This window comes from Anolis sagrei, chromosome 4, assembly GCF_037176765.1.
Source record: "Anolis sagrei isolate rAnoSag1 chromosome 4, rAnoSag1.mat, whole genome shotgun sequence".
Lineage (NCBI taxonomy): Eukaryota > Metazoa > Chordata > Lepidosauria > Squamata > Dactyloidae > Anolis > Anolis sagrei.
In genome coordinates, this window is record NC_090024.1 from 62,159,176 (window position 1) to 62,182,104 (window position 22,929).

General features: G+C 40.2%; 1 protein-coding gene across 2 annotated transcripts in view; it reads right to left on the reverse strand.

The window, feature by feature from the left end:
- Positions 1–16,299, reverse strand: part of MYOM1 (myomesin 1) — a 93,087-nt gene extending 76,788 nt beyond the window's left edge. For both annotated transcript variants that reach the window (XM_067467460.1, XM_067467459.1), the window contains exons 1-3: positions 16,199–16,299; positions 14,495–14,623; positions 11,368–11,786 (exon numbers count right to left, since the gene is read on the reverse strand). In XM_067467460.1, coding sequence (XP_067323561.1) covers positions 11,368–11,747 — 380 coding nt within the window. In that variant the 5' untranslated portion in view covers positions 11,748–11,786; positions 14,495–14,623; positions 16,199–16,299. The remainder of the gene's footprint in view (positions 1–11,367; positions 11,787–14,494; positions 14,624–16,198) is intronic.
- Between the last annotated feature and the right edge of the window lie 6,630 nt (positions 16,300–22,929).

Below are 22,929 nucleotides of genomic sequence, written 5' to 3' on the forward strand. Positions count from 1 at the left end.
TATGCAAATACTTATATTCCAAAAGCCCCATGATGGTGATGATGATCATAATTTTAAACTTTATTTATACCCTAACCTTTCTTCCTGTGGAGACTCAAGGCAGCTAACAAAGATCCAAAAATATCCTGCTCCCAAGCTTATCAGATAAGAAATACTCAACCTGTATTACCAGCAAAGAGAACAGGATTAAGCAGAACCTTCTGTGTCATTCCCTAAATCTGGGAAGCCTACCTGTCAATGAAATGCAGACTGTGTGAGACTGGGAGACCATACACATAATTTGGTATAAATCTGCAGAAAGGTCATAAGGCTGTTCTTGAAACCAGAGAGCAAAGAATGGGCGATAAGACTTACTCTGGAGAGCTCCTGTTCCATGTACCTAGTAAAAAGCTCTAATTGCAACATATATTTCTAGCTCCAGCTAAAGGGTAAAGATTTGGAATCTCCTCTTCAAACTCCAGAAACACTCTGCCTATGCATCTTTGGTAACCTTGAGGATACAATGTGATATGAGCAAAATGTTTCTTAAAACCTACAGAAGTGTAGCTATTTGGCTGTTGCAGAAAACAAACAAATATTTATTAAACCACTTGCAGAAAGATGTATTCTCAAGAGTTAGAAACACTGTAGTCTCCATCTCCACCTTTGTGTTCTAGCCACTACATCTCTAGTTACGCTTAGGAAAAGCCGTAATATAGTGATTGAAGATGTTACTGCAAGCTACAGAAGAAAAGTTTTTAGAATTATTTGTTCAGAATGTCATCTAAATAACAAAACCACTCTGAAATCTCGAGCAGGCTGAGAAGGTATTATCTCCTCCTCTCTATCCACTGGTTAGCTGATCTTGTGCCACTAAAGAAAGGGCAACTAATAAAATGCAAGTAGATGCTAAGAACCCCAGGGATTTCAGAATTAAAAACCTGATACCAGTTAACAACATTTCTTTATATGAAGGACTCTTTCTCGTTATTTGTCCCCATGTCATGGAGTTGTTAAATTAGCCTGGTTAGTAAAAATTATCACAGTTTCAGATAATTTCAGTGGAATATGTTCAGGGATCATCAACTTTATGACAGCTGATAACACTTGCTGCTTATGAAATGTAATGAAAAGGCATGGAAGTCAGTGACGCTGGTCATTTATGTACCCTTACATATTGTTTTACAATGGAAAAACCATTTAGGAAACAGATCCATAAATGTGCAGTATTGCCATTTGACCGGCATATTATTTTGCACTGGAAAAACCATTTAGGTGACAGATTTCATAAAGGTGCAGTACTGTCATTTCACACCTCACTTTTCTGATGCTTCACTCTTTCTATGCTTACAGAAAAGGTCTATTAATTTGTTGATGATCCTTCCTTAGGCTATGTCAGATAACTAGAGAATAGATGGAATAATCATGAGAGTAGAAACATGTAGTAGGAAACTGGCAAAATTAAACTCAATTCCTGCTAGGCTATAGCTTTCTTTTGCTTGTGTTTAACTTGAGCAGAACAATGTTGTGAAAGAAAACCTCAATCACAAATATTTGAAATCTTGCCAGAAAAAAATATGGTGTCAAGAGTTTCCCACTGATTCGGAAGTTACCTTTATTTTCATTACCTTTATTTTCATTCTACAATTGGCCCTCTATATTTGTGGGCTTAACTTCTGTGGATATGATTATTTGTGGATTTGATTAATATGGTCTCTCTAGCAAACTATAGATTCTCCAACATGACTCTATGATCAACTTCCAATTACTTTTATTAAAGTCAGATAATTGAGAAGAATCTTACAGAAGCTAACCACAGATTCTCATTGGTGGAGCTAGAGCTTCCTGGAGAAGTTTCTCTCAAGTAAAAAAAATATTTTTCCACTTTCATTTTGATATTATGTCCCTAATCACAGTGAATGTGCAGGGCTCCCAGTATCTGAATTACTGTTCTGATCCCTTGCAACATCTGAGTTTGCAGTCAACTGCATAGCCTACATCACCAACATTGTTCAAGAGTCAGCAGTTATTCATACAGCAGTGACATGCAATATTTTCCATTCCTTCTTATGATTTTTATACCCTCATCAATAGTAAAAGTAAAATTCAAAAAAATTAGAAGGGAGTTAGATAGATCCAAATATCAATCATCAGAACCCATTTGTTCCTTGCAAGACAGTCAAGTTAGTTTCATAATGTCTTAAGGGCAACCCAATGATACTGTAAAGACATTCTCAGCAATTACATATTGATATTTCTCTTACTCTGAAGTAACAATACAAGTTCTTATCTAAAATAAGACATAAAGTGGACGATGAAAGGTTAAACCCCCACAATCCCCCTAGGGGTGAGAAAAGCAGTATATAAATACTGTAAATAAATAAATAATAAGTAATAATAAACCATTGTCTCCATACTGAAGAACCACCTTCTGCTATTTCTATTGCCAAAAAGTAATATACTTTCTACACATAATTTTGGTGATAAAAATTGCATATGTGCCTCCTGAATTGGAATTATATTGCCAGCCACATGACCTTGGAGGTAGCTCTTTGGCTTAGAAATAGAGATGAGCACCAACCCCCAGAGTCGGACACGACTGGACTTAATGTCAGGGGAAAACCTTTACCTTTACCTCATTGTGAGAGGCAAAAAAAAAAAAAATCACACCTACTTCTATGCTAGAGTTTCCGTCTGGTTCATGTCTTCCATGCTTATCGTAGGATGGCTAATTAGATCTTTAAACTATCATTTAGTTTGGCACTTAGGTTCAAAGCCCAGATTGTAAACAGTGTGTATATCCTAACACTGGACCACAGTTATAATTCCAAATATGCAAGAAGTAAACTCTGCTTTCTTTTCACTAAGTTTGCTTGGACTATGTGCATGCACAGGACTACAGATGTATATCAAGTATATCTCAGGAAAATACTGTATGAAACATTCCTCCTAGGATGATGGAGTATGGTTTTATACTGCTAGGTCAAACAGAGTAACAGGACACTCTTGGAGACAGCCCAGACTCTGACCTTATACTGATAGAGCTATCTATTTTGTGCTCTGTCTCTTTGGAGACACACATTTTTACAGTTCTGATTTAATAAAGAAGGGGAGCTCTTCAAAAATCCAGTATTTTGTTCTATTGAGTGAATAAAGACTTTTGTCCAAATATTATGAAACTTTATTGTTTAGATATATGGCTCAAGAATTAGAGCTCTTTCTTCCACGCATTTGGGTGGAGAAGAGCATGCGACAGCAGGTTGTCCTCAACTTTGCAGGGTCAAATTCAGAACCTTTCAATGTTAGCAGACTGCAAATAGGCTTAGGACACTTGAATAGCTGTGCAAGATGTTCAGCACCATGAGATGCAGGCTAAATAAACTGTGATCAGGAAAACCTCAAAACAAATTTTATACAGTGTTGTCAATTAATTTATAAGAAAAATGAGCCTTTTAAAATATATACAACAAATACCCATATTTATTTGAGTCTAATGTGCCAATGTGCACATCAGTTTTCAAAATCTTGAAATAAAAAACAAGTATTTGCTGGTGAATGTAATGTGCAGTGGCAAAAAGTACACTGTCATTTCGCAAAAAGGTGTGCATTGCAGTTTCTGCCTGCTTATGATCGCTTCTTTAAAAACAAAAGTTTTGAAACACCAGAGTTTCCAGCTGAAATGGAAAGGAAAACCTTGGGATGCATCTATACTGTAGAATGAATGCACGTTAACTGTCCTAGCTCAATGCTATGGAGTCATGGGGTCTCTACTTTTACAAGGTCTTTGAGCCTTCTCTGCCAAAGAATGCTGGTGCATCACCCAACTACAAATCCCAGGATTTCACAGCATTGAGCCATGCCTATTAAATGAGAGATGATGTCCCTCAAATAGGAGCTCCAGGTACAGCTCCTGAATCAACTTCCCCTTTGGCTCAGCACTGAGATTATTGTATGGCACGAATCTTATGCACACCTAATTTTGGAGATATCATTTAGCCAAAAAAGATGAGCATTAGATTTGAGTAAATGCAGTATATACATGCAAGTCCACATTCAGGATTAGACTCAGGGTGTGTGGAAAACAGATATGTGATGTGTAAATACAATACAAGCATATATGATGTTATAGGGAAAATAATTTGCCAGTGCTCATTTAACTGCTTAATACAAGCACATAGTCTGGGTTACCTGAGTCTGCTCATACATTTCACAAAGTGGACTGAGATCATGAAATCTTAAACTCAACAATTCTTCTTCCCAGTTAGTCTCATAGGGGTTACTGGATTCCATCATGGATTTTTGTGCTAAACAGACTACCATGACAATGTCTTTGAACAATATCTCATGGATAGTATTTATCAGATCTGATATCACTGGAGGCTGACAATGGAATTCAAATTCTGTAGCCCTGAGAACACCAATAGACCTATTAACTAATCTTAGCTTTGGATCACATGAACTTTGAGTACATTTATGAATGTAGTGAACATGTAGATAAATCTCAATGATTTAACAATTTAATGAAACTGCTCTGGCTAGAACTAGCAACTGAATTGAGGTTTCACCATTATTCTTGAGCATCTGTGGGTGGCACTAACAAATTCGTATCTTTGTCCATGCCTATGACTCCATGGAGAAATACCTGACAAAGCATGCCTCATGGTCAACTATGAAATCTTGTAGAACATACAGAATTCTAGCAACTATTTTTATTTTTAATGAACAAACAAAAAACAAATCCTCTTCCTGAATGGAAAAGCTGCTGAAAATATATTGCCACTGTCCTCTGTTAAAAGATGAACAACCAGAAAATATATGTCCACCTTGCCAAATTCTTTGTAGATAAATGTTAGCCATCACACTCAGCCGCAATGGCTAATAGCAATTAAATATATAGCCCAACCTTTTTTGCAGACCCAAGAAATGGGAAAGCAGATATACACAGTTCTTCTAATAATATGGATGGAGTGACACCTCTTCTTATGGATCACACCATTATAGAAATTTATTTTTGATGGGTGTAATAGTTCAAACCTACTGGCATTAACAACAACATGGTGCTCTTCAATATCTGAATTTCCCTACCGTGGGGCCTCTGAGCACTACAGTATTTTTTCTTGATGCAAATATATATTTTTTGTTTGCAAAAAAGAGAAAAAAATTAACTTAAATAAACTATTAAAACAGGGGAAAAATAAAAGAAAGATGGAAGCATCACAGAATATAGTATGCAAGTTACTATTAGTTAAATAGTATATAAACTATTAGTTAAATAGTTCTACACATAGGACTCATGTGAGCACCACAGAATCTTGAGTCACCCCTATTGCAACTGTGTGCATCTCCTAGTTGAAACACGCCTATGTGTGCACACAACAACTTTTTACTTGTGTGGTTAAACATGCTGAAATGGAAACAACTGGCCTCCATTTCTCTCACCATCTTTTCCCACCAGAATCTCAGTACCCTCCATGATCCCTGTGGCATTCCAAAAAAAGGGGGAAGGGAAGCACAGGACAACTGGAGACTCATGTACATTCATTTATTTATTTTTTTAAAAAAAAAAGGATACAGCATTAAGCAGCAAGGTAAAAAGAGGGAGAGGGAACCTTTTCCCCGTGAACTAGAGATGTGGAGAACATACAATTTTGGTGCACAGTAACACGTTGGGTGGCCAGGTTGAAAAATTGAAGAGATTCCTAATCCTTTAATAGATGCATACAATAAGGAATTTCAGCCAATGTTATTAGCCACTCAGTCAGGTAATGTATTTCTATAGTTTTAACGAACCGTGTGTGTAGTGTTTCCTCTAGTTTGAGAGGGCACATTTCTCTGAACATCAGCAGGTTCCCTTCATCAAAATTGATATTCTGTTCCACTTGGAATAAAGGAATGTGGTTTGTTATGATTGAAATCCAGCCTCTGCCTTGCACTATTTTTGTCCTTTTGTGACTACAAAAACCCTTTATGGTGCAACAAATGCCCAGAGAGGTTGGGGATCCCTGCTCTACATATCAAGAACTCTCCTTGGCTTCTGTGACATGGAAATTGGCTCTAAGCCTTAAAGGCAGACTAATTCGGTATCAAATAACCAGTGCCTCCTCCTTCTCAGCACCTAAACTGATGAGTATGGACATCGCTAATGACATATAAAAGGGAATGTCTTTAGTTACACTTTGGGAACTGTTCGGAACAGTGGGTCACCCTTTGGCCACAGTACAGAAATGTTGCAGTGTTTTGTCACAGGCTCTGATGGCTACATTACCCTGAGAAACAACATCAAAATTACTAGCTTTAACCTTGGAAAGTCACTGCAGTAGAGAAGGAGAGCTTATACAAAATGACAAGACAGAGAAGATGTAGAAGACAACAAGAACTAACATTTTCCAAAATATGTTTTGGATATTTAATATTGTAAATTGAACTAATCAAGAATCCTTGTTTTTGTAGGGCTCCAGAAAAACTTTAAACAATAATCATTAAGGCTGTTTGTACCGTTTGAAATAACATAGCTAATTAAAAAATAAATGTAATCCTATTCTCATTGACACCAGCAATTAAACTGTCAAGATTGTATACTAAGTACCCATCCAAGTAAGCAAATGCCAGTCTAGAATTCAATAATAAGCAATGAAATATTTACTTTTGCCAAGTTTTCCTTTAAAAGTGATAGCTCAGACATTTCAATGAAATTTCTAAATACCATTGGATTTTCACAGCAAATATCAATGTTAAATTATCAGAATAAGAGAGAAGATACATATAGAGCTGACTCAGGCCCTATAAGCTAGTTCTGTTGATTTCAGAGGTGAAAATGCCATTTCTGTCCACAAATACAAGAAGCAGACTTGGCCCCTGTACAAGGCCTCATTAATTCTTTTGGAAATACTAACAATTCATCTCCAGAAATAGGGTGCTGGAGTTTTCATCCTGTGAAAACACTGTGGAAGTGAAGGAACTTCCATGCCTGCCCTCTAATCCTAGGGCACATTTCACTGGGGCCTCTACAAACTCTGTGTTACAGAGCTATACAGCTGCTTCCTCCTTTTTATTCTTTTTCAGAGACAAACAAATGTAAGATTAAACAAAAACAATACACTTCTGTTTACTTTGTATTTAGAAGTGACAGTCCCTTATACTGTGAAAGTCATAGCTTTCTCCTAGCAGTTGCTTTCTCTCACCTCTGTATCTTGCATTCCAGAATGCTATTTTGTGATTGGTCACCAGGAGATAAACACGGTCTTTTAAGTGGTTTTTTTTTCTCTAATGTGAAGTGCTAAAGTATTTGCAAGCTGGATTGCTAAAATATTTATTTCCACTGAAATCCAGACAATGCTACTGGCTCATTCTGCCTGTTTCCTCTACCATCAGAAAAAAAATGCCTAACTTGGATATTTCTTACTCTGTGTTAGCTGCTTGCCACCACTCTCATTCTTTCTCTGCTTGCCAACCTCATCTACCACTTCTTGTCTCCTTGTTCTGCCAGCCAGCCTTGCTTTGTCCTTGCTGCCTGCCCATTTGGTCCATTTAGCTGCTCTCTTGGTGCAGTTCAAAAATTGTACATTTTTGCTAGTGCCGTGGTGAATGAGTGTCCCTTCTAGGTCTCTAGTAGGGGCAATGTAGCCCTGCATTCTTAACAGTGACCCATTCCTGTTGTAGACTCTAAACCAGTCTTGCACAACATGCAACTCTCCAGGTGTTTTGGACTTCAGCTCCCAGAATTCCTGACCATTGAACATGCTGGGTAAGGCTTCTGTGAGTTGGAGACCCAAACACCTGGAAAACCAAAGGTTGAAGAAGTCTATCTAAATTAGAGCTCTGTTGATTAAGCTCTGCTACAGGAAGTATCACTTTCTTGCAGTGGTTTAAACTTTGCATCACTTCCATCTACTCTAATACTAAGTGACATAGCCAACAGTCAACAGAACCCTACAGTGCTCTGGTCAACAGAAAATTCATATTTTCAAGTTGTTTTTGTGTGTGTGTGTGACAGGAGCAAGTTGCTTTTGGTGTGAGAGAATTGGCCGTCTGCAAGGACGTTGCCCAGAGGACGCCTGGATGTTTTGATGTTTTACCATCCTTGTGAGAAACTTTTGTCATGTCTCTGCATGGGGAGCTGGAGCTGACAGAGGGAACTCATTCGTGCTCATCTTGGATTCGAACCTACAACTTGTTGGTCTTCGGTCCTGCTGGCACAAGGGTTTAACCCATAGCACCATCGGGGTCTCAAAAAATAGAGAAATATTTTTCATGCCACTTTCTACAACTAAATGGAAATAGTACGGAGTTCTTGCCCAGGATCTATAAACAAGTAACTATGCATAACTGCTATGAATCTATTTATTATTTATTTATTTATTAATGCACTTGTATACCGCTAATATCTCAGCCTAAATCGGCGACTCATTGCGGTTTACAACATTTTAAAAAACAATATTCAGTTAAAAGCATAAAACACATATACAGTACAAATTATTGGGCCACCAATAACAATCCTATGCATCTCATAACTGGAATCGTAATCCAAAATTCATCGTCCGTGTATAACCAATCCTTAGTCATCACAATTCGTTACAACGGATTAACCGAATGCTTGTTTAAACATCCATGTCTTCAATCTTTTCCGAAACACCATCAGCGAAAGGGCTGATCGTACCTCTATGGGGAGGGTGTTCCAAAGCCGGGGGGCCACCACAGAAAAGGCCCTATCTCTCGTCCCCGCCAGCCGAGCTTGAGAAGCAGGCGGGATCGAGAGCAGGGTCTCCCCGGAAGATCTCAAACTCCTGGTGGGTTCATAGGCAGAGATGCAGTCAGATAGGTAGCTTGGGCCGGAACCGTTTAGGGCTTTAAAGGCCAACGCCAGCACTTTGAATTCAGCCCGGTAGCAGATCGGTAGCCAGTGGAGTTGGCGCAACAGGGGGGTTGTATGCTCCCTGCGCTCCGCTCCTGTTAAAATCATGGCTGCCGAGCGTTGGACTAGTTGGAGCTTCCGAGCTGTCTTCAAAGGCAACCCCACGTAGAGAGCGTTGCAGTAGTCTAAACGGGATGTAACCAGAGCGTGGACTACCGTGGCCAAGTCAGACTTCCCAAGGTATGGGCGCAGCTGGCGCACAAGCTTTAGCTGTGCAAATGCTCCCCTGGTCACCGCCGAAACCTGGGGTTCCAGGCTCAGCGATGAGTCCAGGATCACTCCCAAGCTGCGAACCTGCGTCTTCAGGGGGAGTGTGGCCCCATCCAACACAGGCTGTAACCCTATGCCCTGTTCGGCCTTGCGACTGACCAGGAGTACCTCTGTCTTGTCTGGATTCAATTTCAATTTGTTCGCCCTCATCCAGACCGTCACAGCGGCCAGGCACCGGTTCAGGACCTGGACAGCCTCCTTAGTAGCAGGTGGAAAGGAGTGACAGAGTTGGACATCATCCGCGTACAGATGACACCGTACCCCGAAACTCCGGATGATCTCCCCCAGCGGCTTCATGTAGATGTTAAACAACATGGGAGACAATATTGAGCCCTGAGGAACCCCACAAGACAATGGTTGTGGGGTTGAACAGGTGTCCCCCAACAACACCTTCTGAGATCGACCCTCCAGGAATGACCGGAGCCACTGCAAAACAGTACCTCCAAGACCCATCCCTGCGAGGCGTCCCAGAAGGATACCGTGGTCGACGGTATCAAAGGCCGCTGAGAGGTCGAGCAGCACCAACAGGGACACACTCCCCCTGTCGAGCTCCCAGCGCAGATCATCCACTAAGGCGACCAAGGCTGTCTCGGTACCATGTCCCGGCCTAAAGCCAGACTGTGCCAGGTCTAGATAATCCGTGTCTACCAAGAATACCTGGAGTTGTGAGGCCACCACACGTTCCAAGACTTTGCCCAAGAATCTACTGCTCTTATTGGTGCAATCCCTTGGAATTAATTCTAACATCACATTTGGTCCTTCCACATACTCAGATTCCATAGAGAATTAATGATAGCTGGCGTAAATTGAGGTATAATCAAGTAAAATTATTTTTTTGTATTTATTTTCACTGACTGCACCATCTATGATTTTATGATCTTTATCATCATATTCCAGACATGAAAGCCACTGCATTAAACCCACAGAAATCAAAGTAAAACCAACATAACATGGCTCCTTCCAGATTTATTTTCCTCAATGAAAAAGCAGGAATAGAATGGATGGCTGTGATTTTAATCTGAAGAACCCCTGAATCCTTGCTCCCCAGTCATTATTTCAATAAGAGTCATGATCCCAATTACTTTTCTATCCATAGCTGAAAACACATATATTTCCCCCATAATTAAAAAGGACTATGGCTTGCAAAACAGCTTTCATTTGTGAATGGCTCAAAGGGAAAGGGTTTAGCAGTTCTGTCTTGGTCATTTAGTCAGATTAGCATGGGTGGTTAAAATCTTGTCAGGAGACTATAATATAGTATTAAATGTGACACTTTTTTCTAAGTTAAGTGGCAGATAAAGGAAGATCAAGTGAAAAAAGTTTACACTGAGGAATAATTAATTATTCCAACAAATAAATACAATAAGACACCCATAACTGCTGAACTCATATCTGCGGTTTCACCTATGTGCTCCTGGAGAATACTTTATCTAGGTCCTTCAGGTGAATTTATGGTGTACTTCCCACAAATGTTACCACAGAATTCTATCCAAAGTTGCACATAACTGCACTCGAGCCAGAAACATATCTCCCGTGAATATGGGATAATTACTGTGTAGACCACAGAATGTTATTTTGCTCTAGTTGAATCCAATGGATTTTTTTCCTGTGTCAAGAGCGACTTGAGAAATCACAAGTTGCTTCTGATGTGAGAGAATTGGCTGTCTGCAAGGACGCTGCCCAGAGTACGCCTGGATGTTTGCTGTTTTACCATCCCTGTGGGAGGCTTCTCTCATGTCCCTGCACGGGGAGCAGGAACTGACAGAGGGAGCTCAACCCACTCTCCCCGAATTCAAACCACTAACCTATTGGTCAGCCATCCTGCCAGCACAAGGGTTTAACCATTGAGCCACTGGGGGCTCATCTAATGGAATACCTACCACTCAATTGAATTAAATTACACAGGAGCTGTGGTGGTGCAATGGGTTAAACCTTTATGTCAGCTGAACTGCTGACCTGAAGACCTGAATGTCGGCGGTTGGAAACTGCAAGATGGGGTGAGTTCCCATCTGTCAGCCCCAGTTTCCCATGAGGGGACATGAGAGAAGTCTCCCAAAGCATGGTAACACATCCAGACTTCCCCATGACAACGTCACTGTAGACGGCCAATTCTCTCACACCAGAAGCGCCTTGCAGTATGTTCTCAATTAACTTCTAACATGATTTTTAAAATCCATTACACAATTAAAGTTTGTGTTTTGTCTTACCCTCCAGTGTATGTTTCGTATCCAAGTCGGTAGGCATCAGCTTTCTTATTGACTAACTCAGATCCAAGTCGGTAAGTCTCAGCCTTCTTACTGAGCAAGTCAGATTCCAAACTATATGCTGCAGATGTTTTACTGTGGGTTGCTGAATCATGAGTGTAGGCTTCAGCAGATTTCTGGCTTGATGCTATAGACTGCTGGTCGTAAGATGCTGACCCATGGCGGTAGGCAGCCTCCTGGCTATAGGCGGCAGATCCATGTGTATAGATTGCAGATTTGCGCTTCTCTTCTTTGTGGTACTGACTCAGGGTGGATTCCAGCTCTTTGTGACGATAGGAACGGTCAAAATGTTGATGGTGCCTCTGGTAGAATGGCAAAGACATCCTGGATTTCTCCTAGCACACGTCACAACTTTGGATCCACTGCCAAAAAGAGAAAGAAAAACAAGCTAGGTTAACTAGCGAACACTGAAGCAGAATTACAAGCTCAAGAATGTTTCAGTAAACATAGGGTGCCTCTACACCAGGGGTCCTCAAACTAAGGCCTGGGGGCTGGATATGGCCCTCTAAGGTCATTTACCCAGTCTTCACTCAGGGTCAACCTAAGTCTGAAACAACTTGAAAGCACAGAACAACAACAACAACAATCATATCTCATCAGCCAAAAGCAGGTGCACACTTCCCATTGAAATACTAATAAGTTTATATTTGTTAAAATTGTTCTTCATTTTGATTATTGTATTGTTGAGTTGTAGGTTTTTCGGGCTATATGGCCATGTTCTAGAGGCATTCTCTCTTGACGTATCGCCTGCATCTATGGCAAGCATCCTCAGAGGTTGTGAGACCTCATTACCTCTGAGGATGATTGCCACAGATGCAGGCGAAACATCAGGAGAGAATGCCTCTAGAACATCGCCATATAGCCCGAAAAACCTACAACAACCCAGTGATTCCAGCCATGAAAGTCTTCAATGATATATTGTATTGTTTTTAAGTGTTTTTTTGCATTACAAATATGATATGTGCAGTTTGCATAGGAGTTCATTCATTTTTTTTTCCAAATTATAATCTGACCCTCCAACAGTTTGAGGGACTGTGACCTGGCTCTCTGTTTAAAAAGTTTGAGGACCCCTGCTCTACACTGTAGAATCAATGTGGCTTGACACCACTTTAAATGCCATGGTTCAATGTGACGGAATCCTGGGATTTGTAGTTTTGTGAGGCACCAGCACTCTCTGGCAGAGAAGACGAAAGGCCTTATCAAACTGTAGCTCCCATTATTCTATAGCACTGAGCCATGGCAGTTAAAGTTGTGTCAACCTGCATTAATTCTACAGTGCAGAAGATGCACTCATAGATACTGTAACAGACATTAAAGCTGCATCAAATGAAAAATCTGGGAGATTGTCCTAAAGTTAGACTGGATTCACAGTTATGTTTAGAATGGCACAATTATCAAAATTCAGGAGCAGAATCCAGTTCTAGGCTACATTTGTAAACAGGTACTTTGAATAGCTGCTTTAACAGCTGAAAGGGTCAAATTCATGTTACAGATCCAGTATGTTTTAGTTTTTCCACACGGACATTTGAGAGTATAAGGAGATAGTATTTCCCCAACAATTTACATATGCATTATTTCTCCATGCTCCACCATTAAAGTGACACTCCCCCTCTGCAGTTTCACATTGCACCTGCTGTTCGGCTCAGCAGTTAGCAGATCAGGCATCTGCAACTTCCAGCTTCAAGATTATTAGCCATTCTATGCATATGGATGCCCACTATTTTTAACCTGTGTTCGTTCTGTTGAAATTGTTCTTACTGTATGGTATTACAGGAGCATAGATGTGTTATGAACCTTCAAATCATTTCCAACTTAGGGGGAAACTATCATGAGGTTTAAAGTGTTGTCGAAGGCTTTCATGGCTAGAATCACTTGGTTGCCCTGAGTTTTCTGGGCTGTATGGCCATGTTCCAGAAGCCTTCTGTCCTGACGTTTTGCCTGCATCTATAGCAGGCATCTTCAGAGGCATCCTCACAACCTCTGAGGATGCCTGCCATAGATGTGGGTGAAACGTCAGGAGAGAATGCTTCTGAAACATGTCCATACAGCCCAGAAAAAACACAGCAACCCTATCATGAGGTTTTCCTGGTATGATTTGTCCAGAAGGGGAGGTTGCCTTTGCCTTCTTCTTAAACTCTGATCTCATGCTCTAACCGCTACACAATGCTCTCAAGCACAAATATACATCTTATTAATGAGATAACTCCTCAAACATTTGTGAGTCCATTTAATTCTTCAGATATTCAAATAAGGTTAAAGCAGTGATTCTCAATCTGTGGGTCCCCAGATGTTTTGGCCTACAACTCCCAGAAATCCCAGCCAGTTTCCCAGGATTTCTGGGACTTGAAGGCCAAAACATCTGGGGACCCACAGGTTGAGAACCAATAGGATAAAGGAATGCAAATGGACAGAAGAACAGTATCACAAAAGCTCTCGCTGACATGTTGAAAGTATCAGGAGAGATAGCTGTTTACCCAAAACCGCCTATAGAAATCAAGACAATTTAGAGAAGCAACAACACCGTCTCACTCTACATCCCAAAAGTGATATTCAGTTTTTAAAACCTTGAGATGGGAATATTTTTAATTAATCTAGGGCCCTTCCACACAGTCATATAACCCAGAAAATCAAGGTAGAACATCCCACAATATCTGCTTTGAACTGGGCTATCTGAGTCCACACTGCCATATATTCCAGTTCAAAGCAAACAATGAGGGATTTTATTCAGCAGTGTGGAAGGAAACCCAGTCTCATCTGTGAATATTTTTAAAGTAAACAGTGCATGCACAAAGGAAGGTATCATAGAGGATATTGTACACAGCACAAAATTATAGTCCAGCCATTAACTCATTGTCTATTTGAAAAACACTTGTAGTTGAATTGGCCAAACACTGAGATTTCAGTCTTAAAATTCTTCCAGTCTGTTATTACAGATTTCCAAATCCACCAAGAATGAGGAGGAAATGTAAGAAAAGATAGAGAAGGAGGAAAAAAAGGAAAGGGTGGCCTAAATGTCTAAAATAGAGCAAATCTGTTTGACATCTAAGATTTCTTAACAAAGCACACTTACCAGCAACCCAACCAGGAATAATGAAGTTCAGTCTTGCGCAAAGATGAATGATTGGGGAAGAGAAATCCAGTAAAAGTTCAATCCAGCAAGGCTGCTGAGAGGATCAGTTGAGGATGGGGCTGCCAGGTCCTGAACAAAAATATTGCCTGCTGTCAGAGGAATGTGAGAGCAACACTCCCGACCTTTTATGGCTGGGAAGGCTGTTAAATATAGCAGCAGCAAAGAGATAGAGGGAGAGAGGTCTGACTCTCTGTTCAAATATACGATGACAGGCAGCTTCAAGCTACAACTTTTGTCCTTCCAAGTCCCAACTAAACTGAGTCCTAAAGTTTTCTGTTAGCTCAGAAAAGATGTTAACACATGGTTGTGCCATAGAAATTCAATTCATTTAAGTGATGAAGGGAAATGTGCTACAACATAAACCCAATTTAGAAAGAAGCTGTCATTGCATTGACAGGAGCCAAAGTACAGTAGCTTGGCATTAACAGGGATTCCTGAGTGCTCTTGTGTTCATTTCAATCACAGGACGCTATTAACACAAGAAGTATTGATACATCCTCTGCAGATAGGAATTAATTTCAGCTTAACAATAGCAGACTCTAATGAATTGGCTGATTTCCACAATTAAATCTATGCTGTGGATTTAAATGAGCAAAAATGTTTTCCGTAATCTCTTGATCAGCTGCCACTTTAAAAAAATCTAGTTAAGATAATCTTCTCGTTTAGAAGTTTATAATAACTAAGATTTTTTTCAAAGTGGTAACGAGTCAGCAGATCATTGAAAGCATTAATCCAAATTAAAGACATGACTAAATTAAAGGAGCTCAGTAAGTTATGAGGAATGCAAAGGGAGGACGTTATCTGTGGAGCTTTCTGGTAAATTCACATCTCAATATCAAATTAAACTCCCCCACTTTACTGTTTCTTGGACCCCACCTCATCACACTAGAAAATGAATCCATTTAAAATCCAGTTGCTGCTTCCTGCAGAATTCTGGGGTTTGTAGTTTAGAGAGGAATCTTTAACAACCACAACTAAACTACAAACCCCAGAATTCTGCAGGAGGCAGAAACCCGATTTTAAATGGATTCATTCTCTTACATTTTTGATTAGACATGTCTTCTTTCTGTGCCACTTTCCAGAAAAAAAAGGGAGTGGTCAATTAACTTTCTGTCCACTATTGATTTCTTTAAACTGCATATCAACATAAATAAACCTCATGACCTGGGTTCCTTTCCTAAATATCTAGCTAAGAGACAGACTCATTCCTCTTGGCTCCACATCTAAAAGTTTGTCCCCTTATCTCAGTTATCCATTTAGATATAATTATCTGGTTTGGGGTTTTTTTTTTGTTTTGTTTCAAGAGTTGGAAAGTTAATTTCTATTGCTGCCCCCAAATAATGTTCCAATGAGAATAAAAGCAGTAGAAGACCGAATTATGCCTTTATGTAACAATTAAAGGCTACAGAATCTAAAACTTTGGCCCTGTCCAATGTTTGCCCTACAACTTTAACAATTTCAGGCAACGTGGGATTGGATTTGTAGATTTATAGTTCAAAAATCTGCAGGCTACATGTTCCCCAGCCTTTTCTAAAGTAGGGATAGCCAACTGGCCTGTCCGGTTCTTACTTCTGGATGTTCTTTGCCATGATCCCTCCACCCCATTTCCAGCTTTGGGGTGCAAAGCCTGGCACCACTTCTTACCTAGCAGGGTCTTTTGTCCTTGCCTAGGAGAGGTGGCCGGAAAGATCACTCTTGCACTCAATCTAGTACCGAGAGAGAGGTGGTAGCAGCTAGGAGAGTGGCATGAAAGTTATTACTTAATGGCATTCCTCCCACTGGGAAATGAGAGCTCGTCCTGGAGGCTCCTAGGATGATCTCTCATTTCCTAAAAAGAAGAGTTGCTTGTTGGCTGAAAGCAGCAGCAGGCATCTCTCTCACATGGGCAACGTCAGCAGCACTCTTAGGGCAAAAAAGGGGAACCAGTGCTGACTGGGCTAAAAAGTGGTTTCAAGAGGCATATACTACTTTTAAACCTGGCAGGATTAGGAAACAAGACGCTCCAGAAACCTCTGGGGTGAACTCTAATTTCTACCTGGCAAAGTGCCTGACAAGGTAAGAAGAAGAGAAACTCTCTTATCATCTTGCATGTACCACTCCCCGCCAACTCTTTCTAACTGAGAAGGTGCCATGACAAAGAAGTCAAAGGAGACAGTAAATTTCATGTCTGGAAGGGATCAAAACCTGACTTCTTGCTGTTTGTGATATGTATCTCTTTTGTGTCATCCGTGTTCCCTTTTTATTGCATTATTAAAAACAATTGTAGTAATTGTAAGAGTGAATATTGTAATTTAGACAAAAAAAAATCTTGGAGAGCAGATGACAAAAACCCAAAAGATGGAGTGACTATTTTGGCCATAAAACAAATTCCGGAATCTAAAGTACATATTGGTGGTATAATTATTACAAAGGACACAAAATCACTACGTTGTTTGAAGCCCACTGACCTCTTCACCAGATAAAAACAGCAAATATCATTCAGTAGAAAAAAACCTGTTGCTGGAATCACAAGTCTGCATTTTTTTTATTTGTGTTTTTACAGGAAGAGTTCTTTGCAAAAAAAAAAAAAAGCCTCACCTAGCTAAAAAAAGACTGGAACGTAACCAGAATGATGATGATGATGATGATGATGTTCGACTTGTGATTTTGTGATATGAAACCCAGCATATATATCTTGTTTGCTGTGACATGCTGTGTTTTTGTGTCAGTAAAATAATAATAACAACTTTATTTTTGTATCCCGCCACCATCTTCCCGAAGGGACTCGAAGCGGCTTACATAGGGAGCAAGCCCAGTCAACAGAGTTGAAACATAACACAATAAAATACATATACAAACATCATGAAAAAATATAATTAAAAACATAAATCATCACACGACCACCAATAGCCAAGCATAGTGGACATTTTCAAACTAAAGGGCAAGGCAGAGGCTTGTGCAATATAACTGCAGGGACAGGGCTGATGGCAAAGTGCAAGAGGCAGAAGATAAATTAAGACTGGAAGGGCCAAGTCTGATTAGGGACAGTAGTAAAGTGCAAGAGCCAAAATTAAGTTATGAATAGAAGGACCAATTCATTTAGTGAAACAATTAATAAAAGGTACATTGGAACAACCATGTTTTAAGGTATTTATGGAAAGTGGACAGTGTGAGCGCTAATCTACTCTCCCGGGGAGAGAGTTCCAGAGCTGGGACGCCACCACTGAGGCCCTCTTCCTTGTCCCCATTAACCGTGCTTGTGATGGAGGTGGGAGCGAAAGAAGGGCCTCCCCAGAAGATCTTAGAGCTTGCGTAGGCTCGTAGGGAAAGATGCAATGGCGAAGGTAGGCTGGACCCAAACTGTTTAGGGCTTTATAGGTAATGACCTGCACCTTGAATTGGGATCAGAAACTTACTGACAGCCAGTGGTGCTGTTTAACAGGGGGGTTGTCCGCATCTTATAACTTGCTCCACTTAGCAGCCTGGCCTCCGACCTTTGTACCAGTTGCAATTTCCAGGCCGTCTTCAAAGGCATGCCCATGTAGACTGCATTGTAAAAGAAAGAAATAACATTTCGGTTCTCCATTTGCAGCACAAAGCCTGTGATCTGAGCCTTCACAAATGCAATGTCACTGATTGCCTGGTGGCACAGTGGGTTAAACCCTTGTGCCGGCAGGACTGAAGACCAACATGTCGCAGGCTCGAATCCAGGGAGTGTGCATATGAGCTCCTTCTTCAGCTCTAGATCCACATGCGGGGACATGAGAGAAGCCTCTCACAAGGATGGTAAAACATCAAAACATCCAGGTGTCCCCAGGGCAACATCCTTGCAGACGGCTAATTCTTTCACTCCAAAAGCAACTCGCAGTTTCTCAAGTGGCTCCCGACATGAAAAAAACTGATTTAATTTCATTTGATTTGCATATCTGTAATGAACCAGGCCCGTAGCCAGGATTTTGTTTGGGGGGGGGGGGGGCTAAAAAATTTTCAGGGGGGGTTTCGTGGGGGGGCTGAGTTTTGGGGGGGGCTGAGTCTGAGTGAAAGAGGGTCTAGCCTAGCAAACCTTTTGTATCATTACCCCAATACCCCCATGCATATGGGATATATTGAGTATGGTGATCAGATCATGATATGAATAAACATAACAGTTTAAATAATGCACCAGTAAGGCCTTTTCGCGAACCACCATGAGAATTTCGGGGGGGGGGGGCTGAAGCCCCCCGAGCCCCCCCCCCCCCGGCTACATGCCTGTAATGAACTATGGTAATGTTTCCTGGACTATCCTGACCAACATGGTATGACTCCTCCTCAAGTGGCCGGTGATGAATATATGCATCGCTTCATGGAATTCATTCCAACATTTCCAGACACCTAGGGGAATTGCTACTTCAAATAGGGCACCATTAGCCAAATACCTGCATCTTGGGCACTGTCATTTGTGGTTTTCAATCAAACCTGTCTCTGATGAGAAACTCTCTAGACAGGAATACCTAGCTTGGAAGTATTGCCACTAGTTTCAGAAATTAGACATATCACAGTATATTCCTTGCAGTACAATCCTAAGTGTGTTTCAAGGATTTTCAGGTGAAATCAATAGCACTGAGCAAGCATGGATAAAGCAAAATGACAATTATCTTTTCTCCAGAAAAAACATATAATTGTTTACATATATTGTTTTGGATGAAAATAAAATACATACCTTTAAAATAAATCTTCCTGACAAAAGCCTTTCAAAAGTTGTTCTGTTCTTCACTCTTAAAAGTATATTACATTCAAATTTCTCGCTTGCCTTTGGTAGGGCAGGTTTTAATAAGAAGACAGATCTTTGGAAAGCCATGAAGTTTTAGCACTCAATTTCTTTTTCCTGGGAAAACATTTTAGTTCAGCATTTGTGCTTTAAGAAAAAGCTGTTGGATTGTTGAGGAGACATTTAATCTTCAAAAGAAGTAAGTCCTTTCTCTGGGGAGGGATTTACTTGATCCATTTTATTTCAGTGGTTTTATGGATGTACCACACTGATATTCTTGACAACTTGGAAAACCTCACTTTTAGTCTAAGGATGATATAGATGTGACTTGAAATTTTTGGTTTATTTAGTCCTTTTCTACTACTACTTCAACTATAGAAGTCAACCATAGTAGAGCACTTGATGAACCAACCTGGACACAGCGTATTATTTGAGAACATAGAAATGCTGGACCACTCTAACTACCACCATGTCAGGCTACACAGAGAAGCCATTGAAATCCACAAGCATGTGCACAATTTCAACAGAAAGGAAGAAACCATAAAAATGAACACAATCTGGTTACTAGTAGTAAAAAAGAGTCTATATAACAGTAAATAAAGAACAACACTCAGAAACAGGGGAATTCCAGACAAGAAACAATCATGGCCAACTAATCACTTCCCAACAAAGGATTCCCCCAGGCAGTAAGAAGCCAGGCCTTGAAAATTGTTAGCCTATTAAATGCTTATCAAGATGGCCAACTGCTACATTCATACCTGCCTCAAACAGACAAGAGTTCTTTCTCCCACCCTGGACATTCCACGGATATATAAACTCCACTTGCCTAGTTTCCAACAGATCTCACAACCACTGAGGATGCCTGCCATGGATGCAGGTGAAAAGTCAGGAGAGAATGCTTCTGGAATATGACCATACAGCCCGGAAAACACACAACAACCCTTTTCTAGCTGCCCCAAGCTTTCAAAGAAAAATACCAGTGAAACTGTAGATGAACATAGAAACTTTGTATTGTCATAGAGAAAAACCATGTTTTGAGTCAAGTGTTCCTTTGTACAAAAATAATTACATTTATCGTAATAAAATATTTCAAGCAATTAACATAGTCATAAATAATATCAAATTATTTGTGTGTATTATTTGTATCATGATCTTCTCCTAAAGTATTCAAGGGCAGGGTTGATATAACAATATAGTGAATCTGGATGCATCAACACTCTACAATAAATGCAGTTTGATATCACTTTAATTGCAATCACTCAATGCTACGTAATCAGGGAAGTAGTAGTTTTAGAAGGCCTTCTCTGCCCAGTAATACTGGTGCTTCATCAGCTCCCAGGATTCCATATCATTGACCCATGGGATTTGAAGTGATGTCAGACTGCATTAATTTTACAATATAGATCCACCCTCTATTTCAGGGGTCCTCAAACTTTTTAAACAGAGGGCCAGGCCACAGTCCCTCAAAGTGTTGGAGGGCCGGATTATAAAAAAAACAAAACATGAATGACTTCCTATGCACACTGCACATATCTTATTTGTAGTGTAAAAACTCTTAAAAATACTACAATAATTAAAATGAAGAACAATTTAAAAAATATAAATTTATTAGTATTTCAATGGGAAGTGTGGGCCAGATTTTGGCTGATGAGATAGGATTGTTGTTGTTGTTGTGTGCTTTCAAGTCGTTACAGACTTAGGTTGACCCTAAGTGAGGGCTGGGTAAATGACCTTGGAGGGCCGCATTCGGCCCCTGGGCCTTAGTTTGAGGACCGCTGCTCTATTTTCTATCCCTTAATGTAATTGCTAATCCCTGTTACGAGCTTCTGGCAACTGCCTTGTCTGCCACCTCCTGGCAAAATGAAGGAAACTCCATGTATTTCCCCCTTAATAAAATGATTTTTAAACCCATTTGCAACTCTAAATCTAGTGTATATTATTTGCTTACAATCTAAGACATACCTTTATATTTATTAATATATAGTTTGATTATCTTGATGACATTAGTCATTTGCATTGTAATCAGTTGTATAGCATTTGCCTGTGATCTAAGACATACCATATACACTTATTGATACACTTATTGACACACATTTGATTATTTTGATGACTTTAGTAGTTTGTATTGTTTATCCAAGGAAAAGAGAAACAGTGAAATTTTATTAGTCCCAGGGCTAGGCTGGGGAGTATATTGCCTTCCAAGTGTAAAATCTTGGAGGTGGATCCATAAGTCACCGTAGAGCAGTGGTTCTCAACCTGGGGTCCCCAGATGTTTTTGGCCTTCATCTCCGAGAAATCCTAACAGCTGGCAAACTGGCTGGGATTTCTGGGAGTGGTAGGCCAAAACACCTGGGGACCCACAGGTTGAGAACCACTGCCGTAGAGACCTATTCTGGATCCACATGGTCTTTCACAATGAGGACATACATTTCCAAGTGGAAGAGGGGTCACAACAAGAGTTGGCTTGGTGTGGCTTTTTCTCTACATCTTTCTCCCTCTATTTGTGCCGCCTCAAAATCTACAGCACTGTTGGTTACAACTGGCCTCCAGTTAGAATGCTCCAGGGCCAGGGCTTCCTAGTTCTCTGTGTTTGTTTGTTTTATAAGGTTGGATTTAAGCCCATCTTTAAATCTCTTTTGTTATCCACTGACATTTTGTTTTCCATTCCTGAGTTGAAAATAGAGTCACTGTTTTGAGAGACGGTGATCGGACACTTAGACAAGGCCAGTCCAGCAAAGTTGATGATAGAGGATCATTGCTTCAATGCTAGCTGTCTTTGCTGATAGAGATTTGCAAGGTTTTTTGGAGGCAGCGCTGATGGAATTTTTCAGAAGTTGAGAGTGACATTTGAAGACAGCCCATTTTTCACAGGCATATAGAAGAGGGATGGGAGGACAATAGCTTTATAAACAAACATCATGGTATAACTAAAATGTCACAATCCTCAAACACTCTCTGCTTCATTTGGGAAAAGCTGCACTTGCAGAGCTCAGACAGAGTTGTATTTTGGCATTGATGTCAGATTTTGTGGAGAGGTGGCTGCCAAGGTAGCGGAAATGGTTAGCATTTTCTACTGTTACACCATTAATCTTTATTTCTGGCATTGCAAATGGATTGGTTGGCGCCTGATGATAGAACACTTTGGTTTTCTCAATGTTCAGTGAGAGGTCAAGCTTTTTGTATGTTTCTGCGAAGGTGTTTAAAGTGGCTTGTACTGTAAGTCTTCTGAATATGCATAGGTTACACTATCATCAGCAGATTGGAGTTGTATAGCAGAAGTTGTTGTGACCTTAATAATAATAATAATAATAATAATAATAATAATAATAATAATACTTTATTTATACCCCACCACCATCTCTCCACAGGGACTCAGGGTGGCTTACATGAGGCCAAGCCCAACAACACATCAGTAAAGCAACAAAGTAGCAAGCAAATAAAACAGTACAATTAATATAACTCACATATAAGCAGTAACACACAAAAATTTAAAACCTTATGGCCGGGCCAGATATAATAGATTAAAATTTTAAAATAAACACTGGGTGCGAATAGAGGTAGGATGTATCTAAACAGGAGGGTTTTAAAGGATAACGTAGGGAGATCAACCCAATGGGTAGTTAAAGTGCTTCTGGGGACATTTTGAAGG